This window comes from Stenella coeruleoalba, assembly GCF_951394435.1.
Source record: "Stenella coeruleoalba genome assembly, chromosome: 10".
Classification (NCBI taxonomy): domain Eukaryota; kingdom Metazoa; phylum Chordata; class Mammalia; order Artiodactyla; family Delphinidae; genus Stenella; species Stenella coeruleoalba.
The window spans coordinates 66,802,479-66,829,879 of record NC_137156.1 but is presented as its reverse complement, the minus strand read 5'-3'; the positions used below and the strand labels follow the sequence as shown (position 1 = coordinate 66,829,879).

The following is a 27,401-nucleotide window of genomic DNA, read 5'->3' as shown; positions in this document are numbered from 1 at the left end:
CAGGTATGCTGCTCTTTCTCAGAGAGGACCCCAAAGATAACTTCTCTGATGTGGGAATAAGAAAAAGGTTTGTTAGCCACTCATCTATGAAGCATCTGGGCCTCCAAAATTCCAACCCTACTGCAGTCCCGAGGAAAAGCTTGATCCTCCTGAGAGCTAGGAACTAAAGTCAGGATACTGACCCTGCCACCTCTAAACTTAAGGATCATCAAGCTTTGCTTGTATAGAGCCAGAGTGAGCTTGAGGTGTCTGGACCTGTGTCCATCTTTCTAGGACCACTCAGAGCGGAAGGCTGAGAGGGTGGAGCGTTCTTTTGGTCTGGGAACTATGGGCTTCCACCATATGGTCGAGCACTGTCCAGAGGCCAGGGGACCCGCTCTCCATCGGGACCGTCGTCCCATTCCCCTACGGCCGTGGTCTTCTCGACTCCCCCGAAGTGCAGAGGAGGCTACGCCGAGAGAACGAGGCTGAGAAGCCCGTGCCCAGCGCACCTGGCACCAGCTCTGGCTTGGGACCATAACTCCCAGTCTTGCCCCAGAAAGGGGCCCGGCCGGCGGCGCAGCTGCTCTTCGTGCCAATCCAACGCTGCGCTCCTGCGGTACCGGCTGTCTTCCCGCGAGCCGCCTGAGAATTACCGCTAACAATTTCAGGCCCGCGCTCGGCCCCAGGATTCTTTACGGCCGGTGGGCCGCTAAGCCCCGCCCCTGAGGGTTCGTCCAATCCGGACCCAACCTTCAGTCCGCGCTTTCACGTGCCTTGTTGCCACTTCCGATCCGCTCCCGGAAGTTGCGCTCGGGAGCCAAATTTGAAGCAAGCTGAGACGCGGAAGCACGGCCAAGAAGCTGAACCCGTCGCGTTTTCCTTGGCTACCTTGGCCACTTGAGACCAGTCGTCATGCCTATCCGTGCTCTGTGTACCATTTGCTCTGACTTCTTCGATCACTCCCGCGACGTGGCCGCCATTCACTGCGGCCACATCTTCCACTTGCAGTGGTGAGTGACTGCTCTGTTGGAGCTGGGCGCTCGCCCCCGTACGGCTACAGGACTGTGGGGTGTCGGGCCTCCGGGCGACCCGGAGCCCAGACTGGTGATGAGGACGGCATTAGACGGAGCCCCACGAGAGTTCCTGACCTGGGCAGAGGCGGGTTATGGCAGGCTTCCCGGAGGAGGTGACAGCCTAGCTGAGGTCGGGGGTACAGGATTGGTTTAATGAAGACAGAGTAGGGGTTTCTTTGATCGACTTGCAAAGAGATGTGATTTCAAAATTAGCACCCCGGGCAGAAATGAACTTTCACCACATTAGCGAGCCCTTTTGTTTCTTCGAGACCTAGTAGACTGCTGGCTACCCGATTTCTTGTGGTTTGTTTGATGGTTTGGAATGATTCTGTCCAGAGTCATCTCGTTGGTCAGACACTTCAGTGTATTCACTGACCTCAGCAAACCCAAGTTAACATCGAAGGGTAAGGAGGTGCTTTCTAATCAAGCCGTTCTGTTGAGTGTGCAGCTAGTGGGGAGATTCCTCTAGCAGCTGTGAACAGGCTGATTCCGAGCTCCTTTTTTAATTGTGGTGAAATATGTGTAACATAAAATTAACCATTTTTTCATTTTTTTACTATACACTATTTTATTATAGTAAAAAATATATAAGATAACATTTAACATTTTAACCTTTTAAAAACTTTTGCAAAAGTTTACGTAACAAAAAAGTTTAGTATGAAAATGTACACAACCTGATTTTTATATCATTGTAAAACAGGCCCTTTGGAAAGGGAACACGTGGAAACAATTGATTTCTTTGGTGAACACAGCCATTGTTTATACTTGTTCCAAAACTTTTAACATGCTACTATTTCTTCATATTACCACCATTTCAGTATTGTTCTGTTGCCCAGTAGTTGCCATCTCCACACATTCACCTGTCACAAGATTCATAAAGGGATCAAATTCCTGCAATATTCCTTGGACGTGTTTGCCACCATTTAATTTCAATGATAACTTCTTCATAAAATTTTAAAATTTATCAGAAGGGTGTTTACTCAGTGAGCTCAAAGATGCCTTGCATTTTAACCTTTTTTTTTTTTTGTTTTTCCGGTACGCGGGCCTCTCACTGCTGTGGCCTCTCCCGCCGCGGAGCACAGGCTCCGGACGCGCAGGCTCAGCGGCCATGGCTCACAGGCCCTGCCGCTTCGCGGCATGTGGGATCCTCCCAGACCGGGGCACGAACCCGCGTCCCCTGCATCGGCAGGTGGACTCTCAACCACTGCGCCACCAGGGAAGCCCTTTAACCATTTTTAAGTGTACAATTCAGTGGCATTAAGTACATTCACAACGTTGTGTAAGCATCACCACTATCTATTTCCAAAACATTTACATCATTCCAAACAGAGCACTGTATCCATTAAACAATAACTTTCCATTCTCCCCTTCCCACAGCCCATGGAAACCTCTATTTTACTTTCTGTCTCCTTGAATTTTTCTATTCTAGCTACCTCATATAAGTGGAATTGCACATTTGGTTCTTTCGAGTCTGGCTTATTTCACTAAGCGTAACGTTTTCAAGGTTCATCCATGTTGTAACATGTTTCAGAATTTCATTTTTATGACTAAGTAGTATTCATTGTATGAAAATACCTCATTTTGTTTATCCCTTTATCTGTTAATAGACATTGGGTTGTTTCCATGTTTCAGCTACTGTGAGTAATGTTACTATGAACATTGGTGTACAAGTATCTGTTCACATTCCTGCTTTCATTTCTTTTGGGTTATCCCCAGAGGTGGAATAGCTGGATCATACAGTAATTCTATATTTAATTTTTTGGGAAGCTGCCTTACTGTTTTCCACATCAGCTGCACCATTTTACATCCCCAGCAACAATGCACAAGGGTTGCAGTTCCTCCACATCCTTGCCAAAACTTATTTTCTGTTTTGTTTTTTTTCCATAATAGCCATCCTAATGGGTGTCTTCTCTTTTATTCTGTGTGTTTAAAGCTATCAGATTCCCTCTTAGCACTGCTTTTGCTGTATTACACAGTTTTGGTATGTTTTCATTTTCATTAATCTCATGGTATTTTCTAATTTCCCTTGTGATTTCTTCTTTGACCCATTGGTTGTCTAAGAGTGTGTTGTTTAATTTCCACACATTTGTTCATTTTTCTTCTGTTACTGATTTTTAGTTTCATTCTATTTTGATCAGAAAAGATACTTCGTGTGATTTCAGCCTTTTAAAATTTAAGACTTGTTTTGTGGCCCAACATATGACCTTCCTAGAGAATGTTCCATGTGCACTTGAGAAAAATGTGTGTTCTGCTGTTGTTGGGGGGAGTATATGTCTGTTAGGTCTATTTGGTTTAAAGAGTTGTTCAAGTCCTCTATTTCCATATTAATTATCTGTATGATTGTTCTATCCATTATTGAAATTGTGGGGTACTGACATCTCCAACTTTTTAAATAATTTTTTTTAAACTTTATTTTTTTGGCTGCATTGGGTCTTCGTGGCTGCGTTCGGACTTTCTCTAGTTGTGGCGAGCGGAGGGCTACTCTTCTTTGCGGTGTGGTGCACGGGCTTCAGTAGTTGTGGCTTGTGGGCTCTAGAGTGCAGGCTCAGTAGTTGTGGCACACGGGCTTAGTTGCTCCACAGCATGTGGGATCTTCCCGGACCAGGGATTGAACCCTTGTCCCCTGCACTGGAAGGTGGATTCTTAACCATTGAGCCACCAGGGAAGTCCCAACACCTCCAACTTTTATTGGGGAACTTTTTGTTTCTCCCTTCAATTCTGTACAATTTTCTTCCATGTATATATTTCATATATATTTTGTTAGGTGCATATATGTTTATAATTGTTATGTCTTGTTGGATTGAACCTTTTATCAATATGTAAAGTCGTTCTTTGTCTCTTGTAAACATTTTTGACTTAAAGTCTATTTTGTCTGACAATAATATAGTTACCTCAATTCTCTTCTTGTTACTATTTTTATTCTGCTTGAGAATCATAGGTTTCTTTAACTTGTGGAACAATTTCTTTAATCAGTTCTGGGAAATTATCAGCCATTATCTCTTCATGTATTGCCTCTATTCCATTATCTCTTTTCTTTCTATGTTAGTTTTTCATTTCTGCTATAACAAATTACAACTAACTTAGTGGCTTAAGAAAACACAGACTTATTATTTTATAATTCTGGAGGTCAGAAGTCCAAAATGAGTCTTGCTTGGTTAAAATCAAGATGGAAGTGGAGCTGTGCCTTCTTTGGCTCATGGCCCATTTCTCCATCTTCAGAGTCAGCAGTGTTACATCTTCAGCTCTCTGTATGACTCCAATACTCCTGTTGCATTTACAGGGACCCTTGTGGTTACATGGGACACACCTGGATAATCTCTCCATCTCCTTAACTTAATCACATCTGCAAAATTACTCTTGTCATATAAGGTAACATACTCACAGGTTTCAGAAATTAGGACGTACACTTTTTGAGGGGAGGACACTATTCTACCTAACACTTTCTTTCTGGAATTCCTAGTTATATGTATGCTACACCTTATCACAGTATCTTTTATATCTCTTATCATTTCTCATATATTTTCCATCTTTCTAATTCTTGGTGTTTCCTCTGACCTATCTATCAATGTACCAGTTCTTCAACTGTGTCTAAACTGCTATTAAACTCATCCATTGAATTCTTAATTTTGGCCATTTTTTCAGTTTTAGAATTTCTGTTTGGTCCTTATTAAATTCTGATACGTCACCTTTTATTTTCGAATTCTCTGCTGATATTTTCTTTCTTTAATTTTTTTTTTTTTTTTTTTTTTGCGGTACACGAGCTTCTCACTGTTGTGGCCTCTCCCGTTACAGAGCACAGGCTCCGGATGCGCAGGCTCAGCGGCCATGGCTCACGGGCCCAGCTGCTCCGCGGCATGTGGGATCTTCCCGGACCGGGGCACGAACTCGTGTCCCCTGCATCAGTAGGTGGACTCTCAACCACTGCGCCACCAGGGAAGCCCTCTTTTTTTCTTTAATTTTAAAAAAGTTTTTATTTATTTATGGCTGCGCTGGGTCTTCGTTGATGCGTGTGGGCTTTCTCTAGTTGTGGCGAGCGGGGGCTACTCTTTGTTGCGGTGTGCGGGCTTCTCATTGCAGTGGCTTCTCTTGTTGTGGAGCACTGGTTCTAGGCGCACGGGCCTCAGTAGTTGTGGCTCGCAGGCTCTAGAGCACAGGCTCAGTAGTTGTGGTGCACAAGCTTAGTTGCTCCGCGGCATGTGGGATCTTCCTGGACCAGGGATCGAACCCGTGTCCCCTGCATTGGCAGGCGGATTCTTATCCACTGCACCACCAGGGAAGCCCTCTGCTGATATTTTCAATCTTAATTTTTATTTATTCAGCATAATGTGTTTATTATGGTCTGTGAAAATCCGAATATCTTAAGTCTTTGTGGATATGTTCTGGTTTGCACTATGTAGTGCTTTTTTCCTTGTATAACTGTTTACTTAAAAAAAAAATTATTGAAATACATTACAGGGACTTCCCTGGTGGTGCAGTGGTTAAGAATCCGCCTGCCAATGCAGGGGATATGGGTTCTATCCCTGGTCGGGGAAGATCCCACGTGCCGTGCCGGAGCCACTAAGCCTGTGCACCACAACTACTGAAACTGCACTCTGGAGCCCACAAGCCACAACTACTGAGCCCACGTGCCACAACTACTGAAGCCCACATGCGTCTAGAGCCTGTGCTCCGCAACAAGAGAAGGCACCACAATGAGAAGCCCGCACACTGCAATGAAGAGTAGCCCCTGCTCGCTGCAACTAGAGAAAGCCCATGCGCAGCAACAAAGACCCAATGCAGCCAAAAATAAATAAATAAATAAATTTTTAAAAAAGAAATGTTACATAAAAGTACAAATATAGGGCTTCCCTGGTGGCGCAGTGGTTGAGAGTCCGCCTGCCGATGCAGGGGACACGGGTTCGTGTCCCGGTCCGGGAAGATCCCACATGCCATGGAGCGGCTGGGCCCGTGAGCCATGTCCGCTGGGCCTGTGCATCCGGAGCCTGTGCTCCGCAACGGGAGAGGCCACAGCGGTGAGAGGCCTGCGTACAGCAAAAAAAAAAAGAAAAAAAGAAAAAGTACAAATATAGGGGCTTCCCTGGTGGCACAGTGGTTAAGAATCCGCCTGCCAATTCAGGGGACACGGGTTCGAGCCCTGGTCCAGGAAGATCCCACGTGCCGCGGAGCACCTAAGCCTGTGCGCCACAACTACTGAGCCTGCGCTCCAGAGCCCGTGAGCCACAACTCCTGAAGCCCGGGCGTCTAGAGCCCATGCTCTGCAACAGAGGAGCCACCGCAATGAGAAGCCCACGCATAGCAACAAAGACACAACACAGCCAAAAATAAATCAATGAAATAAATAAATAAAACCTTTAAAAGTACAAATATAATAAGTGTGTAGCTTGCAGAATTTTCACAAACTGAACACGCCCTTGCAACCAGAATTCAGAACAAGAAACTAGACTTCAGCACTCCAGAAACCTCCTCCTGAGACAGGCTGGGACCTGGGACACTGCCAGAGTGCTTGCACTTGCACCTAGACAAACCTCTCCTCAAGCAACAGAATACAGAGAAACTATAGGGGACTAAAAATAAGTACATGTGTGCAGCAGCTGGGGCAAATTACAAACAAAAAATACAAAAAGGCCAAAACCCAGCTGTCGCTTCTGAAGTGCCTGGAGCAAAAGCAGGGTACTGTGCATGACCCCTGCACACAGCACCACCAAAGGGGTGGGCAGACTACCTAAGCCACCCCTGTGGCTCAATCTGCCAACCCACCTCTACACTCACCCCATTTAAGGAGCCAGCTCCCCCCGCCGCCCCACAGTGAGCAAGCAAGGGCACCTGTTGCTTGTTTTTGCTCCCTGAGGTGCAGCACAAGTCCCAATAAAGACTTGCCTGAATTTCTCCTCTGGCCTCTTATCAGTTTCTATTGATTAAAGAGTCCAACGACCCAGGTTGGTGCACTCTTTCAGTTACTCCCACCTGCCCGCCTTTCCGCCACACATAAGGATAGCCACTGTCTTGACTTCCAGCAACATAGATGAGTTTTGCCTACTTTTTTACTTTATGTAAATGGAGTTATACACAATATACCTTTTTTTGTATCTGGCTTCTCTTCTTCAATGTTATATTTATGTAATTCATCCATAATTTGTTCTTAGTTGTAGACTCATTCGTTCTCATTGCTGTGTAGTATTCCATTGTGCATTGTTAGCTTTGTATTATATGTATTTGAAAAATTATTTATAGAAAAAAAATTGAGGCCTAGGATTATGGTATCATCTTCCTGAAAAGATTCTGTTTCTCCCTGGTTCCTGGGGGTGGGATTGTTTACCAGTAGGAGACTACATTTTGTTTTTGTTTCTTTTTGACTACGCTGCACAGCTTGTGGGATCTTAGTTCCCCCACCAGGGATTGAACCTGGGCCCTTGGCAAAAGCACGGAGTCCTAACCCCTGGACTGCCAGGGAATTCCCTAGCAGGAGACTATTTTAATTAAAATTTAAAGCAGATGGTGCATAGCTGGGCTGTGTTTTGCTTTTACTGCTACTTGCTTTTACCTCTAGTTTATCCTTACTTTGAAAGTGTACCCCTTTGGAGCCCTAGCTTACATGGGGGTATTATTACAACCCCCATCTCTGAGGGAGTCTGGCTTTGACTGTTGCTCCCCCATGCCCTGCTCCAAGCCTAGAAAGTTGACAAAATTGCAGCTCAGGGGTAGGGAAATCTAAGCCAACAGGGCCCAAAAAAGGGCCAGTTGGTTGGAGTGCTTGTACCAGTCAGGCCTTGTGGGATATACCGTCATGGCCTGTGGTGCTGCCCTCCTGGGTAGGCAGGCATTGGGTCGAGGAGGAGCAGGACAGGCGCTGTTCTGGTCGGGGTGGCTACCTGGCCTGTATGTCTCGCTCCAAGCCATGGCTCACAAGTCTGATTTTCTGTTTCTCATTCCAGCCTAATTCAGTGGTTCGAGACAGCACCAAGTCGGACCTGCCCACAGTGCCGAATCCAGGTGAGGGTGGTAGGATGAAAACACCTCAGCTAAAGACAGCTCCTTGCCAGGGAGCAGGAATGAGGAAGGATCTCTGAAGCTAAGCAATGTCTTTGACCTATTTGGACCCTCGTGGTTTGAGGCTGGTCGAGCCTCACTTGTGCTTTTGAGCGGCTCGGGAGGCCTGCTTGTACCCAAAGATAGCAGGCGGATGGACTCATTGCCTGGGCCAGTCTTCACCTGGGTAGATTTGGTCTCCTTCCCTGCCTTTCCCGTGCAATGCCCAGCACCTAGAGTTGGGGTTTCTTTTGAACAGTTACCACATGGGTCTGCAGTGACATGACTTCAGTAACCACCAAGCTAGTGGCACCAGCTTGGGCCACCTACAGGGTTACAGAGGTCCTCTCACTCCAAGGGATGTGCTGTGAAAGATTAGGCCTGAGATGGGCTAGGCTGAATGTACACCCTTATCCTTGCCCATGACCCAGCTGTGCAGTCATACTGTATCTTGTTCTTTCATTCAGGTCGGTAAAAGAACCATTATCAATAAGCTCTTCTTTGACCTTGCCCAGGAGGAGGAGAGTGTCTTAGATGCAGAATTCTTAAAGGTACCCAGAATTTATCTCATTCTACTGAACCCCAAGCCCTCTGAGAGTTCACTTTCTGCTCCTACCCAGGGAGAGCACCTCGAGTATGGAGATGGAGTTCTGGAGGGAAGACTTGGTAGAGATTTCAAGGCAGAGGCTGAGAGAGCAGAGGACAAGTGATGATGCTACAGTCATTGGAGAAATACGCTGTTAGCGGGGAGGGGAGCCACTTGACTGTGAGCCCTCCCCTGGGGATTTCAGAGCAATTCTGACCATAGTTCAGAGTGCCTCTCCTGAAGTTCCCCCACCTCGCAAAGGGTCTACAACCATCTTTTCAGTCCTCAGCCAGGGAATATGTGTGAACCTACTGTTCACAAACCTGCCTGTGCTTCAAAACTGCCTGGGGAACTTGGTATATATCCAGGTGCCTGAGTCTTTCTCAGAGCAGGAATGGAGGGTAGAGCCCCTGGAATCAAGATATGCAGCCAGGATAGAAACCCACACTGCAGGGGAGGATGGGTGGGTTCCCTCCTACACTTATACTGCTTCCCCTCCAAGTGTAAAGTTTAGCTTTCTTTGTGTACAAAGGGATTGGATTGGCAGAAACCTCTCAAATAAGTGGGATTGGGGTTTGCAAGTGAACCTGGACTCTGAGGGTTAATTTGCTGGGCATCTGTCAGATCAGGATTCATTTGGCCCTGGTCCCAGGGTGCTGTGATGTCCTTGGAACCTCACTGCTTCAAGAACGTGGAACTTTTATGCCTAAAGCTAACATGTTCATCGTCATGGTAACTGCTCCCAGTTTTAAGCCGTGTCCTCCCTGTGATAAAGGCAACAAAGGCAGCTTCATTTCTTTCTGGCCTTCTGAGCCAGATCTAGGAGACAGGGAGGCAAAATCTTGAGTAGTTTGGAGCAAGGGCTTGGAAGGCACCCTGCTTGGGTGTGGAAGGAGCCAGGGGACTAGCGGTAGCTTTGGGCTGGCAGCCGTTCTCAGGTAGCCCGTGTGTGCCCTTCTCTGCCCACCGCTTCCACCCCAGATGTCCGGCCTATTTGACCAGCTCAGCCACCAACAGTTCCTGCCCCAGAGTCCTGGGTAGAGAGTTTGACAACAGGGACTTATCCACGCACTGGGGCTAGGCCTTAGTATTGGTCACATGTGATATTCTGAGCCTTTTTTTTTTTTCTAAACTTATTTTATTTTATTTATTTTTTATTTTTGGCTGCGTTGGGTCTTTGTTGCTGCGTGAGGGCTTTTCTGTAGTTGCATTGAGCGGGGGCTACTCTTCGTTGCGGTGCACGGGCTTCTCATTGCGGTGGCTTCTCTTGTTGCGGAGCACAGGCTCTAGGCGCATGGGCATCAGTAGTTGTGGCTTGCGGGCTCTAGAGCGCAGGCTCAGTAGTCGTGGCTTGCCGGTTCTAGAGCACAGGCTCAGTAGTTGTGGCGCAAAGGGCTTAGTTGCTCCACAGCATGTGGGATCATCCCGGACCAGGGCTCGCACCTGTGTCCCCTGCATTGACAGGCAGATTCTTAGCCACTGCGCCACCAGGGAAGCCCGATATTCTGAGTCTTGCGTTGACCTGGGGAGGGTAATCTGGAGGAGGATTTTTCTGGATTGCATCTAGCTACCACCATGAACCCTAGGCCAAGCCTTTCAGGTCTGCCGAACCTGGTTTTCCTGCTTATGGAGTAGGCATGTCTCTTGCCCACAGGGGTGTTGAGTACATGGGACTCCTGAATGGGAGCTGGGCTCAGTTCTGCTTCAGCCTCTCAGTGGTTCTGTGGCAGTGGCTTCGGAACATAGGCACGCACTTTGAGAGGCCCATTTGACCCTCACAACAGTCTGGTTAGAGCCTAGCGCAGGTGAGGTTTCATCCAGGGGTGCAAAGTTGTGCTGGTTCACCTACCTGTTGGATTCTGGGGCTGGAAGATTCATGGTGCACAGAGCCAGCTTAGAGCTTGGAGAGGGGCAGACCATGAAGCAGGCAGGACCCAGGGTGGAGGGAAGCAGTGGTGGCCCAAGGTGCTTGGACATCCCAATTCTGTGTCCCCAGTGAGTGCAGCTAATGCCAGAGAGGGTCAAGGCCAGCACAGGCCCAAGGAAGCGATGGAAGCCTCTGCCATGAGACTGACTGCACAGGCGCAGCTCCACTTCTTTTGCCGCTTTTATGCCTCTTTTCCTGTCCTAGGGTCTTGTACCTGAGATTATTTTCGTCCATTTTACCTACTTTTTAAAAAGGCACACAGAGATAAAGCAAGGTTTCTCTCTACATTGTTGACTTAGCTTGGCCTTGAGGTGTGCAGGGTTCATGCTTCCCTGGGCCCATAGGCCTCCTTGTCCCCTCCTGGGGCTCCCCACAAGCCTTATGGGAGGCTGAGTGGAGGCCAGCTCTGATGCCTTCTTGCTGCTTATTGTGGATATTGCCTTGCAGAATGAACTGGATAATACCAGAGCTCTGCTTTCCCAGAAAGGTGAGTTCCCAAGGGGCCCTGGGAAGCCCCTGACTTGGGTAGTGGAGGGAGAGGCCCTGGGAGGAAGGCCTCCAACCTTCTGGCAGAGCCAGGGACTCTCCCTGCTTCATATGTCCAAGAGTCCTATCAGCTCTTGTGATTGGCAGAAAAGGAAAGGAAAGGGAGGTGACTGAAGCTGTCCACCTAGATCAGGTGAGCCTCTTCTCTTTGTCTGAGGCTGCTTGCCTAGGACCCGGGCTGGGAGGGGGCTATCTGATAGGACAAAGTATTTGTAGGTGAGGGTTCCACTGCCAAATTTGGCAGGAACTTGTTTGAGTTCTGGGATGATGAATTAACTAGACCCACAGGAGCACAGAGCAGTGAAATCTTTACTCAAGTAGTTCCAAGCATCAGAAAGAGGGTCTCATCCCCGGAAGGAAGAGACTCTGGCTGGGTGTCCCTGGTTTGGTGTCTGCCAGAGAGAGAAGCGGGCCACCCAACTTTCTGGCCTGAGACTTGTTCCTCACCTGGCTCTGGGGTGGTGTGCTGGAGCCCAAGGGCCCATGTTCTCATACTGCAGTGTGGACGGGCCTCTCCTCTCCCTCTATCCCCCACCCTTGCTCCAGAGAAGGAAAAACGAGACGGCCAGCTTATCATTGACACTCTGCGGGACACGCTGGAAGAACGCAACGCCACTGTTGAATCCCTGCAGAAGGCCTTAGACAAGGCTGAGATGCTGTGCTCCACCCTCAAGGTGGGTCCCCAGGCCTTGTGGACACAGATTGCTGGGGAGATATAGTTTCAGTCCTGGACTCATCACTCTGGGCTTGTCTTTTGGTTCTGCCTTGGTCAATACCTTGGTTTGTGCAATTGTAAAATGGAGGCAAATCCCATCTTCCCCAGGCTTCCCATGCTGTACCCATCCAGCCCATGAGAAAAGGGTCGTATTGCCTGCACTTATGGATTTTGTACTAGGTAGTTTCGAGAGGTGAGGCCTGCCCAGTGCTTCATGGAGGGGCTGCTCAGCCAAGACCTCAGTGAGGCTGGGCCGTGCTTCCAAAAGTGGTTTGTACTCCACTGACAAAGCCAGCCTGAAGAACCTTCCATTAGCACTCTAGTTCTTTGCTGGGCTGCTCTCTGGAGCCAGATCAAACAGCATCCCAGGGAGGAGCAGGGGGCCTTTGAAGTCGGCTGTGCTGAGCTGACCGGGCAGATCAAAGCCTGCAGAGCAAGTGGCTCTAGACCCAAATGAATATTGTGTCAGCCTAGGTTGGTGAGCCTCTTGCTCTCCGAGGGGCATGAGGTGATTGACTTGAATCCACAATTGATATTCTGGCCTCGTAGGAAGGAGCAGTCCTTGCTGGATGCCATTTGAAAGGGAAAGGGAGCCATCCTTGTGAACAGATAGAGCCCCAGGGTGTTCATTGTTTCTGTCTCTGCTTCGTGGCTGGCCTGGATCACGTGGCCTGGCCAGTGGGAAGGAAGGAGTGAACCAGCACCTGGCTGTAGAGCAGGAGTCTGCTGGCAGTCCCAGGTCAGAGATGAAGTGGCCAGGTACTGAGGGCAGCCTGGCCAGCTGCCTCTGGCTCAGCTCTCCTACCCCAGCAACTGTCCATAGGTCTAGCTGGTGGATAGCGCAGCCTGGATTTGTGCTCCAGGCTTCTTCAGCTTCCTACACAGCAGGCCACAGGACCCTGGCAGCCCCCAGCAGGCCTATAGATCCTGGGAGTGGGCTGTGCCTATGGTAAGACCTATCTCAGGAGGAAGCAAACAGGGAGGTGAGGAAGCAGCTGGCCTAGGGCCTCTTAGCAGAAAAAGCATAAGCCAGAGTGGGGCCCAGAAGCCTTACCTCCTGGGGGTTGGAGCATATGCTTATCAGCATTTTCAAAAGCATACAGTTCTAGGGTAGTGTTCTCCCAGTGACTTTAGCCTTGGCCCCAGGAGCTTCCAAGCAACAGATATGTAGGGGTACGTTTGCTCTTCAGAAGCAGATGAAGTACTTGGAACAGCAGCAGGATGAGACCAAACAAGCACGGGAGGAGGCCCGCCGGCTCCGGAACAAGATGAAGACCATGGAGCGGTGAGCTTGGATCTGGGGCCTGCCCTGTGCCCTTGCATCTAGGGCCCTCTGGGGCACAGCTCTCAGGACTTCAGCAGGGGCTGGCTCACCTCTGTAGCTCAACTCTCCATAGGCCATGGGGGGCTCAGGCTAGCTGAGTATGGGCACAGGTCTTACTCAACCTCTATGGGCTCCTCTACTTTCCATGGGGGCTCTTGCCACACTCCTCCCTGTCCCTGTTGCCTGTGGCCAAATGACCTGGCAGGGGTTTTGTTCCAAGAACCTCTCTCTGGGGATCCCTGACCTGAGGCTCTCTGTCAACACCCCTTCTTCCTCAGCAGCATCGCTGCAGCTGTGCTTAGCTCTGCTGTGGGGCCTTTCTTTGGACAGACCTGCCTGCTGAAGCATCCTAGCAGCTCAGGCTGTCACCATAGCAACGGCAGCAAAGGGAAGCAGAGCTGCACTGGGTACCTACCCATCAGCCTCCAGATTTTAAATGCCGTGGGCTGGGTGTTTTTCAGAATTGAGCTCCTACTCCAGAGTCAGCGGCCCGAGGTGGAGGAGATGATCCGCGACATGGGTGTGGGACAGTCAGCGGTGGAGCAGTTGGCTGTGTACTGCGTGTCCCTCAAGAAGTGTGTACTCTGGCCCCTCTATCCAAGCCCAGGAGCTAAGCCATGGCACCCCAGCCATGCCTCTCCGTCTGTTGCCCATCTCTTGTAAAGCACAGCAGGTGGAGTTAAGGGGCAGGCTCTGGAGCCGTGCTGCCTCAGTTTGAACCATCACCCCTTTCACCATGTGGCCAGGAGCCAATTTCTTAACCTCTCTGATCCTCAGCTTCCTGAATGGAGATAATAATAACTTGCCTCACAGAATTTTGAGAGAATTGAGTGTGAACTATAAGCGTTATTTGTAAAGACGTTGGCACAGCTTTCTGAGCCATGAGCCCCATCATGATATCTGGAGCCTGTTTCCTATTAGCACTGTTACTGACCCTGCCTGGCTTGCATCAGAAACTCAGCTCAGATGTTTACTACAATGGGTGTGAGGTGGGAGAAAAGGGACCACTTGGCTGACAGGCATGGAGGATCCCAGATGCCTCGTGTAGGGGTCAGGTGGTGTAGGGGGCCTCGTAGTGGGGCCGGGGCTTCCTGCACACCCTCTCAAATCGCCAGTGCCTGCAGGCAGGCAGGGAACAGAGACTCACCAGCTCTCCTTGCATTGGGTGCCAGACCCTCCACAGCACCACCTGGTCCCCTCTGGGCTCAGGTGTCAGAGTAGGAATGAGAAGGGCTGAGGGCTTGGGCTGGGCTTTGTGTTTGGTTGGTGCTGTGGCTCAGTCTGACCAGCAGGTGTCTGGTGCTGACATGTCTTTCCATGGCCCCTTTGTAGAGAGTACGAGAATCTAAAAGAGGCGCGGAGGGCCTCAGGGGAGCTAGCCGACAAACTGAAGAAGGATTTGTTTTCTTCCAGAAGCAAGGTAATTCAGTGGGGAGCTGACAGTGAGGGGAGAGGTGGCTGTCCTTTTGTCATGCTCATGTGTGTCTCCTAAGCAAGGCCATGGGGCTGTTGGATGACTCACAGAGGCTGGTTTCTGATCCTTACTGGGCATTGACTCTGGCTACATGGACAGTTAGGGTGGTAGATCAGGCAGGTATCCCCCCAGCCTCTGCACACTTCTGTTCCTCTCTGCTCTTCTGGGTACCTCTCAGCTGGCTGGAGCACACAGGTCCCAAATGTGACAGCTGCAGGTGCCTGTTTTTTGTTCCAGGCCCAGAGTATGAGGCCTCTTGTTTGGGGGTATTTTTTGTTTTGTTTTTATTTTGTTTGTTTGTGTTTTTTGGCCACGCCGCTCGGCTTGTGGGATCTCAGTTCCCCAGCCAGAAACTGAACCTGGGCCATGGCAGTGAAAGCCTGGAATCCTAACCACTAGGCCACCAGGGGACACCCAGTAGAAGGCATCTTGGAACCTGATGCAGTCAGCACAGCAGTTTTTATTTCTGGGCATGGTGCATCCATGGGCAAGGGTGTAGGAAGTAGCCCTTGCTCCTGGGCAGCTCCAGATGGACATTGCCGGACTAAGGTCCAGCCCCATGGAGCTAGGGTCTCCCTCCCGTGTTCCCAGCTCTTCTGGACCCCGGGCTACCACGAGCTGGTGTAGCAGCAGGTGCGGGCAGGGCACATGGGCACCCCTGGGTTCATCCTTTTCTCCTTACACTTTCTTGTAGTTGCAGACAGTCTACTCTGAACTGGACCAGGCCAAGTTGGAGCTGAGGTCGGCCCAGAAGGACTTACAGAGTGCTGACAAGGAAATCGCAGTGAGGGACATCTCTGGCCAGGCGGGAACGAGGGGTGGCTTATGTGCCCTCCAAGAACAGGGCTGGCCAGTTCTGCCCGCGAAACCTTGCACCAGTCAGTGGTGGTGGCTCTGGGATCCCTGCATCCTCCTGGGTCAGGGTGGGTCAGGACATGTGCCTTGGCCCTTGGTCTGGAGCCGGGGCCTCCTCAGCAGAGGACAGAGAGCACCTGGGTCTTCCTCACAGTCTGTCCTGTGCCTACATCCTTGAGACCACCAGAGTAGGGGCTCCACCAGAGACGGGTTCTGAGGTCGGGTGGTCCTGGCTTCCTGAGCCTGATATTTGGGTTTCGGGCCTTGTTCTGTTCCCAGTGGGCTTGCCTTTCGTGTGTGGTGCTCAGTCCTTGGTAGTCCCTCTGGACTTGGTGCCTCAGCGGCTCTTTCACTCTCTTCTCTTTCCTTCCCCAAGAGCCTGAGAAAAAAGCTAACGATGCTGCAGGAAACCCTGAACCTGCCACCAGTGGACAGTGAGGCTGTCAACCGCCTGGTTTTAGAGAGGTTTGTTGACCCTCTGGGGTGGTGCAAGGGCTATAGGCTGGAAGAGCTCCCTGGTAAGGGTGTCCTCACTCTTCCTGGCTTTGTGGGAGTGGGTGGCCCATGTGGGCCTGAAGGCTGTGGACCCCCTGCCCTGGGAGATAGCCAAGATTTAGCTGGAAAGCAGCTTTGAGGTAGATTCTGGGCTCTGACAAGGAGAGGCCAGGGGAGGCCAGAAAGTACCTAGGGCTGGTCATAGAAAGGGCAGGAGCACCAGCTCAGGGCATCCTGTTTATGGAATGGCTCACCTAATGTATCCGTCTGCCCCAGGTTCTGAAACAACCATGGAAATACTGTAACTCTCTTCTGGTTCCAGGAATATGCACATTAAAGCTGCCAGCAGAGGGAGCCAGAGGCAGAGGGATGGGTGTCCTCCTCCCCAGTGTTCCACAGAAGCCAATGGGCTGAGAGGGTCCTCAGGGCAATCTCCTGCCTAGCAGCCCTCCTGATGGTCCAGACAGAAGACACAACCCAGCAGCCCAGCCACTTTTTTTTTTTTCCCCGAGCCACGCGGCATGCAGGATCTTAGTTCCCCAATCAGGGATTGAACCCATGCCCCCTGCATTGGTAGTGCGGATCCTTAACCACTGGACCACCAGCATAGTCCCCAGCCACTTTTTTTTTTTTGGCTGTGTTGGGTCTTCGTTGCAGTGCATGGGCCTCTCATTGTGGTGGCTTCTATTGTTGCAGACCATGGTCTCTAGGCGCGTGGGCTTCAGTAGTTATGGCACGCAGGCTCAGTAGTTGTGGCTCACGGGCTCTAGAGCGCAGGCTCAGTAGTTGTGGCGCACAGGCTGAGTTGCTCCGCGGCATGTGGGATCTTCCCGGACCAGGGCTCGAACCCGTGTCCCCTGCATTGGCAGGCGGATTCTTAACCACTGCATCACCAGGGAAGCCCCCCAGCCACTTTTATTTCAGCCACTTTTGTTTTTATTTAACTATTTATTTATTTAGGCTGAGCAGGGTCTTAGTTGCAGCATGAGGGATCTTTAGTTGTGGCATGCAGTCTTCTTAGTTGCAGCATGCGGGCTGTTAGTTGCAGTGTGTGGACTTCTTAGTTGCGGCATGCATGTGGGATCTAGTTCCCCGACCAGGTATCGAACCCGGGCCCCCTGCATTGGGAGTGTGGCATCTTACCCACTAGACCATCAGGGAAGTCCCTTTGAGCCACGTTTCAACGTTGGAAACTCATTATGCTCCCTCTTCCCCACATCCACTCAATTGCTAGAGCCTGCCCATCTAACTTCTGTGGTGCCTTCCTGACCCTTTTCCTTGCTCCCACCTCCGTGTGAGACTTGTGACCCATCGCCCCACTCCTCCCCCCTGTCCTGTATAGCAGCCCCAGGGCATCATGCCACTCCCTTGCCAAACATCTCCCAGGACCCTTGGCACTGGCCTCAGGCCCTCATGGAGCTGGCCTTGTGGGCTGCGGTGGATATTCAGGCTTCAGCCAAATCACACTGCCCAATGCAGCAGAACACCCCTTGCCTTCCTGCTCCTATGCCCTCCTGTGTTTCTGCTCTTCTCCACACTGAAGTGTCAGCTGCCCTGCGGAGCCTTCCCTAGTCTCCTCAGCAGAAATAAGCTCACTGTCCTCTGCACAGGTAGCACTTCTTATTCAGATGCCATCAGCTGCTAGGGTCCACAGAGGTGCTCTAGAGGCTTTCTGGAGCCTGGTCTACCCCCTGTGTACACACCCGGCTGTGAGTAGACCGGGAGCTGCCTCCTGATCTGTGTCCCCACCATCAGCTTCCTCACACACACGCTCCTTCCCCCACACCATAGTACCCGGTCAGCATCTGAGGGGGGCAGTGAATGCATGCAAGCCAGTTTCCTCTCATTCTCCTACCTTTCATTCCTCAGTCTTTCTCTTTCCTTTCATACCTCAGGTCCTCCAGTGTTTCATTTTTTTTTTTTAATTATTTAATTTATTTATTTTTGGCTGCGTTGGGTGTTCGTTGCTGTACACGGGCTTTCTCTAGTTGCGGTGAGTGGGGGCTACTCCTTGCTGTGGTGCGCTGGCTTCTCGTTGCGGTGGCCTCTCTTGTTGTGGAGCATGGGCTCCAGGCGCGCTGGCTTCAGTAGTTGTGGCACGTGGGCTCAGTAGTTGTGGTGCACGGGCTTAGTTGCTCTGCAGCATGTGGGATCTTTCTGGACCAGGGCTTGAACCTGTGTCCCCTGCATTGGCAGGCAGATTCTTGACCACTGCGCCACAAGGGAAGCCCCTTCCAGTGTCTCTTTACAGAGCCAGGGCTGCCTGCCTGCCCCAGTTTAGGTCTGAGGGCTGTGGGAGTGTGATGGGCACATGACTCTGTGAGGTCCAGCCTGTGGCTGATTTTGACAAACTGAGCTCTGTTTCTGGTCCCTCCTACCTACTCTACACTCAGAGTCTATCGGCCCAGCCACCTTGGAAGCCCCAGGTAACATGAGGGCTCTGTCCGGAGCTTGGCAGGTATAGTACCCACCCTCAGGGAGCTGTTAGTCTCAGTGACCATCTCATGTAGATAGACCTTTAGAACCCAACCTGAGTCAAGGCAGAAAGTAAAAATCCTTTTTTTTAGGATATCACTCAAGGCTGCTGTCTGCAAGCTCCCCATCGTGCTCCCTCCACTTTCTATTCCATGGGCCTTGGTGTTTCCATGCACTTGTCATCTGTGTCTGGCGTCCACAGTAAGGGGGAGCACAAGCACAGAGGCTTCCTCTAGGTGCCCAGGGACTTTCCATTCCTGCTTTTGCTTACTTTCTTTTTATTTATTTGTTTGGTTGGTTAGTTGATTGCACTGGGTCTTAGTTGCAGCAGGCAGGCCCCTTAGTTGCAGCTTGGATGCTCCTTAGTTGCAGCACATGGGCTCCTTAGTTGCGGCAGGTGAGCTCCATCGTTGCGGCAGGTGAGCTCCATCGTTGTGGCATGTGAACTCTTAGTTGCGGCACGCATGTAGGATCTAGTTCCCAGACCAGACATCGAACCTGGGCCCCCTGCATTGGGAGCTTGGAGTCTTATCCACTGCGCCACCAGGGAAGTCCCAATTTCCTTCCTTTTTAAGGCTGAATCAGCAATCGCATTTTAAACTTGCACACATTCTTTCTTGCTCGCTGAATACATCCTTGGCAAAATATGCTATACCTTGTTTTATGGTCTAGCATTTTCATTTCTGTCAGGGCCAGTGTTTGCACATCATGGCCTTTCTCTTGGACTTCCCTCTCATGCTTGGGGGTCCTTGGCTGCCTGTGGCCCTCTGAGGAGGAATAACAGAAAGGTGTCCTGGGAACCCAACCTTTATGGGCAGGGATTGGGAGAATGTGCAGTCATCTGGTATCATGTCTGAACCTAGGTGCAGAGGGATTTGCTGTCAGGTCCAGTACTGGCTGCCGTAAGATCCCGTGGATGGTTTGCAGGTGACTTTAGAAAAGGCCCTTCTCATTCTTGGCCCCAGGTAGCAGGCTCACTTCCTGGTGCTCACTCCCTGATGTAGGGAGGGGTGGCACCAAGCTCGCACCTTCCATCAGTACCCCCATTTTCAGGCTTGTTTAATGCATCTGTAAATCCAGGTCTTCCCCGCTCCTCCCTTGCATCCGTAGCCCTCTCCTGGTGGGTTCTGGCTATTGTGTAAGTCTCCTATCCCCTGGCCATGCTCTCTCCCAGATTTTTGTGGAACTCTATGGGTACTGATGATGGCTGCCCATTCTATTTGTTGCAGTAGGGTTATCCTTCACTCCTGTCATTTTAGGGAGGCCTCAGGAGGTAGCTATCACCCCCAACCACAGAGGAGGTGTTTGGAAGACCTCTCTCATGGACCCCAAGAGCCCCTGACCTCCAAGCTGAAGGGAGTTGGGGAGGCCTTTGCTTAGGGTAGGCCTGCCGGTTGCCATGAGTTCATGGAGGACACACTGACTAACTCCCGTGCCACACAGGTAATAGGTCTGCCCAGGGCCTTGGTTGAGTTTTGGAAAGAGGGGTGTCTTGCCCCAATTCCTGAGTCCTCTGGCATGAAGCCCTGTATGTTGGCCATGGGTGACTATCCCAAAGATGATGGTATCACCCAGGAGGACCTAAAGCCAGGCCCTCAACCAGTTGGGGGGTGTATATGGCCACTAAGCTCTAGACTCTTCCACCTTGTCAGACAGACAGAAGGTGGGAAGGAAAGAAGGACCATTGGCAGGAAGAAAAACAGGGTTCGAGCTTATAAAAGAAGAAGGATTTACCAGGAAGTGTCTGAGGGAACAAGAAATGTGTTCATATGAGCCAGATGGTGTGGGGGAGTGAGGGAGGCACTGAGAGAACCTCCTGAGTCTTGAATTTAGTGTTGGGGATGGCCAGGAGGTGTGAGTGAAAAAGACTGGCTTGGCTTGAGCCAAGGCTGGGCACATGCCATGAACACCACTGGGCAAGGTCTGAGGCAATGGCAGCAGGAAGTCCTACCCTGAGCCACCTGGAGGGCAAAATGGCTGTCATAGCCAGACCCTGCCTGCCACCTGAGTGCACCTCTCTTAACCTGGACCTGGACTTGCTGAGATTGGTAAAACGTGGCAGAGTAACAGATCTTACAGAAGATTGGCATGGGGCTTCCCTGGTGGCACAGTGGTTAAGAATCCTCCTGCCAATGCAGGGGACACGGGTTCAAGCCCTGGTCTAGGAAGATCCCACATGCCGCAGAGCAGCTAAGCCGTGCGCCACAACTACTGAGCCTGCACTCTAGAGCCTGCGAGCCACAACTACTAAAGCTCACGTGCCACAACTATTGAGCCTATGCTCTAGAGCCCCTGGGCTACAACTACTGAAGCCCACGCGCCTAGAGCCTGTGTTCCACAAGAGAAGCCACCGCAGTGAGAAGCCCGAGCACCACAATGAAGAGTAGCCTCTGCTCACCACAACTAAAGAAAGCCCGTGAGCAACAACGAAGACCCAATGCAGCCAAAAATAAAAATAAATAAATAAAATAAAATTATTAAAAAAAAAAAAGATTGGCATGAGTGGTCCTGACTGCTGCTTTATGCTGTGGTTCCCAGAGTGGGAAGCAAAGCAATGCGTGAAATTGGTCTGAGGTGGGTCTATGCAGCCTTTGCTTCCACCTACAGGCAAGGAAAGGGTAGAGCTTCCAGGGGTCTGGCCAGGGAAAGAAAGAGAGAGTCCAAGCTTCCCAGATTGCTTACCTACCCAAGTCAGTGCAGGTAGTTCCTTTCCTCTGATCTGCACACCCCATCTGGCTCCTGGCCAGAGACTAATACGGCACAGCTCATCCCTCTGTCCCTGAGTAGTGAGAGTAGGGCTGTGGGCAGCTCTGAAAGGCTCCTGAGGGAAAGAGTGGTCTTGGGGCTTCCCCTGCCACTCCCCGGAGTTCTCTGATCACAGGAGCTGGGGAGCCCCACCAGGTCTGGATGGGCTAGAAAAAATCCTGTTGGCTTAAATTTTCTAATAGAATTATACCCTTCCCCCATTAAAAAAAGTAAAAACACATGCATTGTTGAGAATTTGGAAAATATGGACTTATCCCAGAGGTAGTCACCATTGACCAGTGGAAAATCCCTTCAAGTCCTTTTTCTGTATGTGGTAGAGTGGGGGATGTGTGTGCACAAGTCATGTGATTATACTATACATAGAGTTTTCTTTGGTTTTTTTTCCCCCAATTTTATTGTGGTAAAATATACATAACATAAAATTTACCAACTTTTTTTTTTTTTTTGGCTGCATCCGGTTTAGTTGCGGCACGCGGGATCTTCTTTGTGGCATGTGGAATCTTTCACTGTGGCGCGCGGGCTTCTCTCTAGTTGTGGCGTGCGGGTTTTCTCTCTCTAGTTGAGGCACGCAGGCTCAGTAGTTGTGGCGCATGGGCTTAGTTGCCTCGCGGCATGTGGGATCTTAATTCCCCGACCAGGGATCGAACCCGCGTCCTCTGCATTGGAAGGCGGATTCTTTACCCCTGGACCACTGGGGAAGTCCCTTACCAACATTTTTAAGTGTACAGTTCAGTGGTATTAAAGATGTTCATAAGGTTGTGCAACCATCACCAACATCTATCTCCCGAATTTTTGTCTTGTAAAAAATGCTATACTCATTAAACAGTAACTCCCCATTTCCTCCCCCTCCCCCTCAGCCCCTGGCAACCACCATTCTCCTTTCTGTCTCTATGGTCTTGACTACTCCAAATACCTCATGTAAGTAGAATCATACAGTCTTTTTGTGACTGGCTTCTTTCAGTTGGCATAATGTCCTCAGGGTTCATTCATGTTGTAGAATTTCTTTTTTGAAGCTGAATAATATTCCATTGTATGTATATACCACATTTTGCTCATGCATTCTTTTGTAGATGGACTCTTGGGTTGCTTCCACCTTTTGGCTGTTGTGGATAATGCTACTGTGAACACGGATACACAAATATCTCTTTGAGATCCTGCTTCCAGTTCTTTTGCACATACACCCAAAAATGGAATGGCTATATCACTTGATAATTCTAGTTTTAATTGTTTGAGGAACTGTCTTTCTGTTTTCCACAGTGATTTAATCACTTTACATTCCCACCAACAGTGCACAGGGTTCCAATTTAAGAACATTCTCACCAATAGTTGTTATTTTCTGTTTTGTTTTTTTTTATGGTAGCCATCCTAATGAGTGTGAGGAGTGTCTCATTGTAGTTTTGATTTGCATTTCCCTAATGATTAGTGGTATTGGGGGTCTTTTCATGTCTTCATTGGCCATTTGTTTAGGGGGGTGGTTTCTTTTGGCCATTCTGCGGCTTATGGGGATCTCAGTTCCCAGACCAGGGATTAAACCTGGGCCACAGCAGTGAAAGCCCAGAATCCTAAACATTAGGCCATCAGGGAACTCCCCTTTATTGGCCATTTATAAATCATCTTAGGAGGAATGTCTGTTCAAGTCCTTTGCCCATTTTCGATTGGGTTATTTGCTTTTTTGTTGTTGGGCTTTAGAAGTTCTCTATATATTCTGGATTTTAATCCGTTAACAGATATATGATTTGCAAATATTTTCTCCCATTCTGTGGATTGCCCTTTTACTCTATTGATAGTATCTTTTGATGCGTGAAATTTAAAATTTTTGTGAAGTCTAATTTTTCTGTTTTTTCTTTTGTTGACTATAGAGTTTTGTATTGCTTTTTAAATTTAACATATGAGCACTTTCCCATGTTATTAAGTTTACTCTCTAGAAACACTACTTTAATGTGTATATCATATTCAAGCTATGACAGTACCAGCCCCCTAGGGGAGTCATTTTGCCAGTTTCTAAGATTGTGCCATTTGTCATAATAAGTAGCACTGGAAGGGACATCCCTTTACTTCAGTCTGTGGTCACCTCTCTGACAGGATCCTTGCCTTGCATTCTGAGAAATGAGGCTACGTGAACAAAAGACCTTTTAGTTGTACATTTGGGTTTTGTGTGAGTTTTTGCTTCCTTTCATGTCTTCCAGACTTCCACTGTGTGAAGGACTAAGCCAAGTGGTTTTTTCTGTAGAGATTTGGGCTTCCTTGCAGGATGGCTCTAAACCAGGTGTGGGCTCCAGGCCCCTGGAGCTGAGCCATCTCTGATGCTTGAGGGGCTTTTGTCCTTCTGGGCTGCTGCTGTGGTCTTGATTAACCAGGCCATCTCTGCCTATAGCCCAGCTCCTGTGGAGATGCTGAACCTGAAGCTTCGCCGGCCAGCCTTCGGCGATGATATTGACCTCAATGCCACCTTTAATGTGGATACTCCCCCAGCCCAGCCCTCCAGCACCCAGCATGGCCATGCCAAGAGGCTCTTTCCAGAGAAGGCACAGTAAGTGGTAGCCCCTGGCCCTTCCACAGCCTGGAGGGAGGATGGCTAAGAGATCTCTGCAGGTCCTACCCTAATAACTCTGAGTGGCTGACAGGGCAGTGAGGGTCACCTGGGCTTGGCCATGGCCATGGCCATGGCTTTGGTTCCAGCTACCTTTCTGCCCTCTCCTGAGTACTCAATCTGTACAAAGCCCTTCTGTTGCTTGTCTCATTAATCTTCACAATCACCCTTCAAGCAAAGTTGGGGATGTGAATTAGAGAGAACATGGGGGTCCCAGCAGGGGCAGGTCTGGGCTGATGCTGTTGGGAGGCAGGGTGCTCCCAGTACCTTGAATGGGCTCGCTGGAGTCTTAAGTCAGGGACTCTGAACTTCCTCTTCCATTGTGTGCCCCACAGGCTCATGCTTGAGGCAGGACCATATCAGACCATGGAACCAGAGCCCTACCACTTAAGGAGGTAGCCCACAGGGACAGACATGAAAAGCTATGAGGAGCTGCAGTGGTATGGGTGGGACCTGCACTATTGGTACAGTGGGACTGGGAGTAGGGAGGCTGTCTCCTTGGCCAGGCAGGCCACTAGTTCATCATGGAGACAAGAGCTACTCCTGTACATCCATGTAGTTGTACGCTGCTCAGGTAAGGGAGTCAGGGGCTGAGCAAGTTTTTTCTCAGTCAAAGACTTTGGACATGAGAGAAAGAAATTGAGATGTTAGGCAGTGGAGGTAGAGGAGGCCCAGGGAGAGGACAAAAGGGAAAGCCAGCTGGATTTTCTACCCCTCCCCAGACTCAGGGGCAGAGGCACCAGTGCTGTATAGGGCCAGGCCTGGTAGCAGTGAGAAACAAACCTAGAGCATGTGGGCTACAGTCAGGGGGCCTACCAGTGCCTGCTCGGTACTCTGGCTTCCTCTTGTTGCCTCTTTAACTATACAGGTTGAAAGTGGGCACCTGGGGCCTGCAGGCTACCATACCTTTTAGAGACATTTCTACCATCTTCAGTGCCTGTGAGGGGGGTGAGGGAGCCCAGCCTCCCCAGAACCGGACTTGCAAGTGGAGCAAGAGGAGATTCTTCCCATGGTCATCATGCGGCATCACCACAGGCTATGGGGGCAGGAACAGAGGGGTTCAATATTTGCAGGCCCTGATCCTGCCCCTGTCCTTATGGCTTTGAGAATCCACAGGGTCAGCCTTAGGTCACCATTCTCCCACTCTTCTGGGAAGATATGAGAAGAGGGTATCCAGCTGCTAGGGTCCCCAGGAGTTGGATGGAAACACTGGGTCCAGCTCTGGAACTAGGAGTGGCAGACTAGGGCCTGGGGCCATGACCTGTTCTGCCCCAGACCCTACCTGCACAGATTTATCTAGGGAGATGGCCTAACCCTGTGTTCTGAGAGTACTTTACGGGCTCTCTAACTTACTGAGGGTCCTCTGGAGGTGGTGACCCCTCTCTGGGCAGATGGGGCTAGGCCTGAGCTCATTTTCAGGGCATGAGTGGCCTGCCTTCTGTGGGTAGTGAATTTGTTGGGCTCTCCAGCCCCACATACAGCCCAGGATGTGGTGAGGTGACTGAGAGCCCATCATTCCAATGGTGAGTGGAATTGGTTTGTCCCTGAGTGGAAGCCACAAGATTGGAATATGGCCCAACCTCCCCTGCCTCCACCACTCTGGTGGCTGTGGCTATCCAGCTGTTCACAGACCTGCTCTTGGGGTAGGGATTACTGAGGTGCCTTGCCCAGCACGCAGCCATGCCAGCAGCCATGCCACGCGGTGGCTCCCCAAGGGGAATGTGCTGAGCCTGGTTCGCCTGCCCCCCCCTTTTAAAAATATATTTATTTGTTTGCTTGTTTGTTTATGGCTGCGTTGCATCTTTGCTGCACGGAGGTCTTTCTCTAGTTGCGGCGAGCGGGGGCTACTCTTCCTTGCGGTGCGCGCGCTTCTCCTTGTGGTGGCTTCTGTTGTTGCAGAGCACGGGCTCTAGGCATGTGGGCCTCAGTAGTTGTGGCTCACGGGCTCTAGAGCACAGGCTCAGTAGTTGTGGCTCACAGGCTCTAGAGCACAGGCTCAGTAGTTGTGGCGCACAGGCTTAGTTCCTCTGCGGCATGTGGGATCTTTCCACACCAGGGCTCGAACCCGTGTCCCCTGTATTGGCAGGCGGATGCTTAACCACTCTGCCAACAGGGAAGTCCCTCACCTACCCCTTATGTCTTGCTCACCTGCCTCTTGTCTTCACGTTTTGCTCTTGCAGTTCTCCCGTTCAGGACGTTCTCAAGAAGATGCCCAAAGGCCCCAAGCAGGTAAGGCTTCCCAGAAGAAGCTCAGGCAATCACCCTCCAACTCTGGCCGGGACTGAGTATGAATCTGGTTTTCTGAGAGGTCAGGGCCTTGCCAGAGTCCTCTCACCCCTGGAGGACTGAAGCACTTTGGAGCCACCCTGGGAACCCTACTTACTGTCCTTCCTGCCTCCTGATGAAGCATCAGAGATCCTGATCCTATTCCAACACACCTCCTACCCTCCTTGTTTGCTGCCATCCGGCTTATCAAGCCTGGCTCTGGGGTCTCCTCTGCAGGAGTCCCAGCTCTTGCTGGGTGGCCAGCGCTGTCTGGGAGAGCCTGATGAGGAGCTGGCTGGTGCCTTCCCTGTCTTCATCCGGAATGCTGTCCTGGGCCAGAAACAGACCAAGAGGACCAGGGCAGAGCCCTGTCGCAGCACAGATGCAGTGAGTGTGGTTTCCTAAAAGTGGCAAGTGCCAGCCTCCTTGGGGGTGGGGCTGGGTGGCCAGCCCCCTAGCCCATTAGCCTGGCCCACTCACCTCTTCCTTCTGCTTTAGGTAAGGACTGGCTTCGATGGACTTGGAGGCCGGACAAAATTCATCCAGCCTGTATCCTTGTTCTGTAGCATTGGGCTGAGCTGAGCTGTGGCGCCCACATCATCCCTCACCTGTACCCCCAGACCCCAGCCCACCAGTGGCTGCAGCCCCAGGTGTGCAGAGCCAGACCTTACTCAGTATAGCAGGGCTGCCCACCACCAAGTCTGAGCCTTTCCTGCCCTGCATTCCATTCCAGTCCCCTCTTTAGGCCTCTTCCTTGACATTTCCTTCAGACTGACACGACTATGATCCGCTCACTGCCCGTTAAACCCAAGCCCAAGGCCAGGGCTAAGCAGAGACTGGGGGCCAGGACAGTGCTCCCTCCCTCCCAGGCCAAGCTGGACACCTTCCTGTGGTAGTGAGAACAGTGAGTCTGATCAGTGGCCAGATACATGCCTCTGACTTATAGGCCGAGGACTGCGGACTGGCTCGGCAGATGGTTTGTGGGGCATGGCCCCTCTTCTAGGACCAGCCCTGAGGACAAGGATAAACAAGAAGATGGGGGTGAAGGTGAGGCCCAGAAACTGTGGTTTTCCTGCACACACACACTGCCCCACCCCCCATCATACTGGGTCTCCCTGTGAGAGCTGATGTGATCAGCTCACTGTTCCTGCCAGCAGGGTTTGCTCCGTATTCCAGGCTCCCATTTATAGCCATGATCGGATGTGGCTGGGCTGCTTCTGGTCCTCCAGACCAGGGTTTTTTGTTGACTGTAAGGACCAAAGTGCTGGAGGCTTCTCAGGCAGCCTCAGCCTGCCCAAGCTT

General features: G+C 50.6%; 1 protein-coding gene across 2 annotated transcripts; it reads left to right on the top strand.

Annotated features, from left to right (window-relative positions):
• The first annotated feature begins 255 nt into the window (after positions 1–255).
• On the top strand, positions 256–27,401 carry TRAIP (TRAF interacting protein). Of its 2 annotated transcripts, XM_079933533.1 has the most exons (15): positions 256–992; positions 7,988–8,045; positions 8,549–8,632; positions 11,042–11,081; positions 11,687–11,814; positions 13,046–13,140; positions 13,641–13,754; positions 14,512–14,599; positions 15,348–15,437; positions 15,885–15,973; positions 23,619–23,774; positions 26,015–26,063; positions 26,337–26,486; positions 26,598–26,648; positions 26,870–27,401. In XM_079933533.1, the coding sequence occupies exons 1-15, from the start codon at positions 895–897 to the stop codon at positions 26,993–26,995; spliced, it is 1,416 nt and encodes a 471-aa protein (XP_079789659.1). In that variant the 5' UTR covers positions 256–894; the 3' UTR covers positions 26,996–27,401. The 2 variants fall into 2 exon arrangements, with proteins under 2 accessions (XP_079789659.1, XP_079789660.1); XM_079933534.1 differs by lacking the exons at positions 26,015–26,063; positions 26,337–26,486; positions 26,598–26,648; positions 26,870–27,401 and adding exons at positions 24,170–24,229; positions 24,703–24,987.

Coding starts and splice junctions, on each gene's coding strand:
- TRAIP (XM_079933533.1), top strand. CDS start 895: ATGCCTATCCGTGCTCTGTGTACCATTTGCTCTGACTTCTTCGATCAC. Junction 13,141..13,640: donor AAGATGAAGACCATGGAGCG/GTGAGCTTGGAT, acceptor GGTGTTTTTCAG/AATTGAGCTCCTACTCCAGA. Junction 23,775..26,014: donor CTCTTTCCAGAGAAGGCACA/GTAAGTGGTAGC, acceptor TTGCTCTTGCAG/TTCTCCCGTTCAGGACGTTC.